Source organism: Oreochromis aureus, linkage group 3 (genome assembly GCF_013358895.1).
Source record: "Oreochromis aureus strain Israel breed Guangdong linkage group 3, ZZ_aureus, whole genome shotgun sequence".
Lineage (NCBI taxonomy): Eukaryota > Metazoa > Chordata > Actinopteri > Cichliformes > Cichlidae > Oreochromis > Oreochromis aureus.
Genome location: NC_052944.1, coordinates 15,372,316 through 15,379,057, shown reverse-complemented (window position 1 = coordinate 15,379,057; position 6,742 = coordinate 15,372,316). Strand labels below are relative to the sequence as shown.

At 41.4% G+C, this 6,742-nt stretch overlaps 1 protein-coding gene across 2 annotated transcripts in view; it reads right to left on the bottom strand.

The window, feature by feature from the left end:
• Positions 1-887: 887 nt before the first annotated feature.
• The window catches only part of pcxb (pyruvate carboxylase b), a 282,068-nt gene continuing 276,213 nt past the window's right edge, over positions 888-6,742 (bottom strand). The window contains exons 25-27 of one of the 2 annotated variants that reach the window (XM_031736803.2): positions 5,478-5,618; positions 4,893-4,994; positions 888-3,882 (exon numbers count right to left, since the gene is read on the bottom strand). In XM_031736803.2, the coding sequence (XP_031592663.1) occupies positions 3,733-3,882; positions 4,893-4,994; positions 5,478-5,618 (393 nt within the window). In that variant the 3' untranslated portion in view covers positions 888-3,732. The remainder of the gene's footprint in view (positions 3,883-4,892; positions 4,995-5,477; positions 5,619-6,742) is intronic. The other variant, XM_031736804.2, reaches the window with a different exon arrangement.

Here is a 6,742-nt window from a genome sequence, read left to right as displayed (position 1 = left end):
AATCCTTTGACGCAACCACACTCGGATTGAATGCTAATAAGAGGCAGGGGTGGGCTGAGAAAACAAAATGAACCTACTTATGTAAAATAACCCAAACAGCCTGCCTGTAGCACACCAACAGATCCTGTCACATTCCAGCAACAAAGGTGAGAAAACGGCAGAGTATAATTTACTTGCATTGATCAGCGGGATTTCAGCGTATGCCAAGTTTGTTTTTCCCTCACTTGGTGAAATCTAATTACTGGTTGGACACATTGTTCTGAAAGGGCTGTGATTTGACAGCTTCATATGAAATGCAGGACTCCAGCTTTCAGATAAAATACACATTTTACTCCAGCTGAGAAGATCAGCGTGACGTTTGTAGGGAAACTTTTGACAGAAAGGACAGATTATTGGTTCTTAAAACCCAAAGCTGCCCTCCACTTGAGCCTTTTGTGCCTTTCGGTGCTTATGCTAAAATTAGCCACAAAATAATCGCCTAATAATGGGAAGGTGCACTGAAAAAACTGCTCTGACCCAGGCAGGGACGTGGTACTTCGGCAGGCGTCTAGCAGGTAGCAGCAGAGCTTTGGATCCACGGAGACCCTTGATGACCCACAGGACTCAATCTTGTTAGAGGGCAACCTGTGGATGCTCGACTGAGGAGTATGAGGAACACAACAAAGAGCCCAAGTCTTCAAACTGTGTGTGGAGACCATCTCCCTGCTGCTGCTTCTGTCAGGGTGGGTGCTTGGTCTGCAACATGGCGTTTCGTATGTGTCAAAGAAATGACTCAAGGACCCAGGATTTCCTGGCAGGATATCACTTCATAACAGGATCACTGATGTTATGCACCTGTCGATAGTTTCAGTGTTGTGGTGTAGAATATAAGATGCACACCAACACGATTCAGATTTAGTTAGAGCTAACTTTATTTGTAAGTACAGAGAACATGTATCACTTTATTTTTTTTATTTTTGAGATGCAATCCTTTTTCCTTCTTTCGCAATCCAGCTCAAAGGACCCAAACATACTTAGAACAGGTCAATGTAAACTACAACAGTAAATTAGAAAGAAATGTAGACTTAGAAGACAAAAGAACTGTTGAGAAATTTGTGAACATTTGGTGTAATGGAGACATGGAGAAAGAAATCAGCAGGCAGTATTTCTGCTAAATAAACAGCTTGGTTTCATAAAAAAAGACGTGATACAAGGAAAATGGAAATGTCACAGACCCTATTTTCATATTCTGACAGCTCAGCTGTAGATAGCATGAGCTCCAGAATAGGCTGACATTATATCCCCTTGTCTGAAACAAATAACATTTTCCAGCTGTGTGTACTTTTTCTCCAATTTATTCTTCTTTCCCCGAGACACTGAGCAGTAGTACATTGTCATAAGCATGTCTGTTAGAATCATTGCTGGCTAAGACAAAGAGAAGCATTGATACTTTATTGCATGAACTGCTGTTATCATCTACCATGTGCAAATATACACAGAGGGAAGCGACAGGGGGATGGAGGGATAAATGAAAAGGTGGTTGGGTAGATGAGGCAGAGAAAGCAGGTAAGCGAGGATCGCTAACCAGAAGAGGAGGCAGGAACTTTAACATTACTGCGCAACAGCTTGTCAGAAACACTTATTCATAAAAAAAAATCCCACCAATCCAAGTTTGTCTCTTTGAAAAGAGTCAAACATGGATTGATAAACCAGGAGATACTGCGAGGCACTGCAGTGGCCTGGGAGAGCGAGGAGACAGAGTCCCAATTAACTACGGCGTCACTGCAAAGTATTGATGCACGGTTCAAAAGCGGATTCATTCTCAGAGGTAATGGAGCAAAACTGCTGGAAATAATCCAGTGCAGTACAAACTGATATTTTAATTTTGTCCCCCAATCAGTGTATTCTGTTGAAGGAGCACAGATGATCTGGGGAAAGGAATCTGCTGTGATCTCTCTCCTGGCTCGCTGTCCCAAACACTTCATGCTTCACTGCCTTACGAGGAAACATTGACACTTTCTGCAGATGATGTGTGATTTTTCTGTCACCGGTCAGAGTAATTCAACATTCAGTCATCGCTTTTTAGGGTGAACAAATACACTGTTGAAAGGCCTGCAGGAAACACTGGGGCAAGCCTGAGTCTAATTTTTTGTTTATTCTCAGCAAGTTTACTGGTGTTAAATGTGCTGGACACTCACTATAGAGACAAAACCACAGTCCTCTGCACTAGATTAGATTTATTTGCTGTGATCCAGACAGCACTTAGGGGCTAGTTTGGATATTTTGCAGAGTATGGTGTGCATGTGAATACATTTAAATATCAGCTGGTGTGTTATGGGGGAGGGGCTGAATTTGCTCTCACACGCGTGCACATTGACTCATTGGTACAAACACACCCACATAGATGTATAAAGCGGAGTGCTGCTGCTGCTGCTGGGAGTCTCCAGAGTCCCTTATTAGTCCGGCTAATTTAACATCATTTGACAGAGAATTAATCCATAAATTAATCAGCAGAGCCTCAGAAAATAACATCACATGGCTCCATTACAGCACCATGTAATCCCATTTACACCTAGCATTGAAAATCCCCATGCAGACAGACCATCCACCATAATCTCCGGTTCTGAAGAGACCGTCAAACCACTTCTCTGACAACTTTTCCAACATCACACAAACCAGACACTCTAAAAAGACCTCAAACGCCACGTCTGTGTCGACATACCTCTAAATATTCATGCAGATACGCTTTGAATTAAGAGCATGTTCAAACCAACGCTAATCCGATTTGCATATATCCACATTTTGAGGGTGGGTGGGGGTTAAAATCAGACATGAGTAAGAAAACACCTGCAGAGATCCTTTAAAAAAGGAAACCACTTACTTTCACTGGCAGTGCTCGTTAATAGCCTTCGACATGAGATGTTTCTGGTGCGTCCTTGTCAACAAACCATCTTTATTGTGCTTCTCTTCTTGCAGTAAAACCCCAAACAAAACTATGGTCTAAAAACCTGATGGAGAAAATGTGATTTCATTCTTCAGCCCCTCAGTGTACTGTGCTGTCATTTCTAAGGAAATGTTGGAGGGGTTGTGCCTAAATGCTACAGTGATTACACATTCCCAGAATGCACCGTGAACAAAGCAAAACAATGAAGATTGTTCCCATACGAACAACAGTAACTGTGTAATACATCCACAAGTCTATTCTTCTCTTTTGAAACCAGCAAAGTATGAAATCACCGAGCAGTCAGAGACAAAAAGTTCAATCTACTCACGTTGAATGTGTGAGGCAACAGCAATGCAAGTAGATGTTAAAACCCTGTTAGTGTTAGATATGTTTAGCTCACATTAAGACTACAGTTTCAGCAGTGGAATGTATCACATTTCAAATACATGATGTTACTCTAAAATATTTAATGCTATTTTCCACAAGTTGACGGATGTGCGCAAAGATGCCGTTATTTGAGTTAAATACCACAACTACGGAACTGCTTTAACAGGGGACTCAGTAATTTTCTTCAAATCAATACACTGTTTTGGACTGTCGTACATTTTTATCTTTGCTCCCATCAGGTGTTTGGATATGAATACAGCCTCATTGTGCATCCCCCAGTGCACCCAAAGGAATATGTACATATCTGGGGCTACGATCTTCCTCCTCAGTTTAAATCTCCCCGTTTCTCCAGCTGCCACCATTTCCAGGATCATATCGTCTGAACGCCTGCCTCCTGCCTCCTACCACTCCCTCCCTGCGCTCTATTCTTCAATTTCCAGTATCAGGTCATCTCCCTCCAGGGAAGCATCGGGTGTGACATGAACAGCCTTAATGGTCCCAGCCATTGGGGAGTTGACCACAGTCTCCATCTTCATGGCAGAGAGGACACACAGCGGTTGACCTTTCTCCACCTGTAAGAATTGCAAGCACAGTTCAATAAATACAAGTCAAATGTACAGATGGATGAACAAAACTAGCTGGTTTCAATTTGGATGTTTATGGCTCATGAAAATCAGAAATTTAGATTGTTTGAAAACATCCCAAAATCAAGAGATGGATTTCTACTACAGCAGTGTCTGAAGTTTTTCTCTTTAGTCCACACAAGACTCTTCTGATGATGTCTCAGGTTCAGAAGTGTGCACTACTTCCAAGCACTTTGTTCTGCAATGTGCCCTTCTCTCGTTTTGAACACATTTCTCCTGTTTGTTATTTATTCCTGCTGTCTTGCTATTTATATTGTATTTCTACACAGTTGTGGTGTGGAGCACAAATAATATTGTTGTACATGTACAATGGCAATAAAGGGCTATTCTATTCCATCAGGAATGTGACAGCTGTTGCTTCTTTCCTGAAGACATCTATGCATAGTTGCTCTTCATGCACTGACACCGGCCTCAGGAATCCCTCAAGTTCTTCAATCCTGTCAAAGCTGAGGTCATCGCTGTTGCTTGCAGACCTTTTCCTTCCACACTGTTCTTCTCTTCCAGTCAACTTTCCATGAATAGTCTCGATAAAGCCCCCTGAGCAGCAGTCCTGTTACCGATCATCTATGGTTAACCCTGAGTTGAAGATCAACATCTGCACAGCTGTCGAATCAACAGTGCACCCTATGATTGTGGCTGTGTGTGCTGACCTGGCTTAAGTCTGTTTATGCTGTTTAAATAGTTTAAAATAATTAACTTTACATGTACAATGTTGATTTAATATGTTTACCTGTTTAAATTCATTTACAGAAAAGAATTTTGCTGCCGAGGCCAAAGAGACCATCTTTGAAAAGGCCTTGCATTGACTCAACAGCATTACATCAAGTATTCAAATGTTAGAACATTGAGAGCAGTTACAAAAAGCAGAAGTGTTTTAACTGAAATGAGAGATTGCATGATGAGGAGGGAAAAACTGTAAAAACCCCAAATCAACTGACCTTGGATCCAACTTTTACTTTGACCTCTATGACCTTTCCAGGCATCGGTGCTCCCACCTGACCCCGGATGGACTTCTGAGCTTTGGGATGGAACTTCATTTCCTGGGTGATGAGATAAAGAAATACTTGACGCATCCATCTGTCTGGTCAGTCACTCTTCCAAGTACCCCCACACACGCCTGTCTCCATTTATCCACTCATCCAGGCAGTGATCTATCCATATAGTCATCCAACTGCCCATTGAAATGTTCCTCCCTGCTGAGTCCCCTTCTATACTTCACAACCATCTGTTTCTATGAATAAAAATCACTAGGGATAGACTGTCTGTCACGAAATCTGTTTTTCTTTTCAAATCCGACTTGAACGTTCCAAACAATCTTCAAGAATTTTCCCTTGCATGCTTTATACAACTATAATTCAAGGATATCCATCCTTCGCTCAAACTATCCAGTCTAACAGCTCTACCAACTCACAAGTTTGTTCTTTGATTAAAAGTCTCAATTTCTCTGCAACGATCCAGCAACTTCATCAACCCGTAAACTTTCCCAGCTGTATCTCACGTCTCTCCCCAAATTTCCTGCGTACCTTCATGGCGACTGTGTCTTTAACAAGCACAGATCTCAGCTGTCCATTGAGCTCAAAAAAGACCTCTCTCTGCCCGGCCTTGTTCAGGTCACCCAGTGCCAAGGCCTTGATGTGGAGGATCTTCCCTCTCTCCAGCTCCACCTGAAACACAACAGAGAAGATGAGAAGCAAAGCAAGAAAAATTAAAGAGGGGACGGTGTGCAGGAGGAAGCGATGGCGATTAGATTGCATTAGAAGACTGAAATTAACATATGGATACTCAGTTCACAAGTCCAGCTGCAGCAATAAAACAGACTGCAGAGCCTGTTGGAAGAGAAAAAGTTAACTTAGGCAGACAATATTTCCTCCTCTTCCTGAGTTCTTATTGCTTTTAGAGTGGGCTGAAAGCAATAAGACATCCTATGTCTGTGAGAATTTTTATTTGACACTCAATAAGAGCGATTTTTAATGTCACCGCATCCAGTTCATTTCCTGTATCTATTTTACCTCGGTACTTTTTACTTAACCTGCGTGTGCTGAAGTGTGTTTGTGTAAGACGGCGAACAAAGAATTGCCCCCGTTTACAGGAAGCAACTTACATGTTAGCTTACGTGTGGTGTATGTGTTTAGGAAGCGCTGAGCTCAAACCACTGTAAGTGCCAACCATTTAGACTAGGGGCTGTGGGTTAATACTGCTTTTAACAGTGTAGTGGGGTAAAAAACAGGCTTATGCAAATTTCTTAATCACAGCCTAAAACATGCTTTGTGTGACACTTCCTTGAACGGCAGTTTGGAGTTTAAATTGCTGCTAAAATCGCTTTCTGCTATCAGAGAATCATCAAATGTAAATTTTTTGATAGATTCAATCTGTGTTTTTAGTTCACACCGCAGGCAGTGTCCCTTCAAATTAACTGAACCAAGTGTGCGAGCACTTTAAACCACACAAATAGGCCGTAAGCATAAAAATGTTCCCATTTAGTTCAAAGTTTCTCCAATATTTTTTTAAGCTTGTTAGCTATAACAATGGGAAACATCAATAATTATGTCTATAAAGAAGAAAACACAACTAAGCAATGATGCAATGGTTTGTGAGAAGGACTAATGTACTGTATGCACATATAATTACAGTTTTTTAAATTCACTTTGCTTTTGTAATAATGTGAGTTTCCTAACTGCAGGACAAATGCAGGCTCTCTCATGCTATAAGTGGAGCTTTTTAAGTGTAAGCTTTGAAAGCTTAGTCATTTTAAACAGCCTCCAATATTCAAAAGAAACTCAAAAACAAA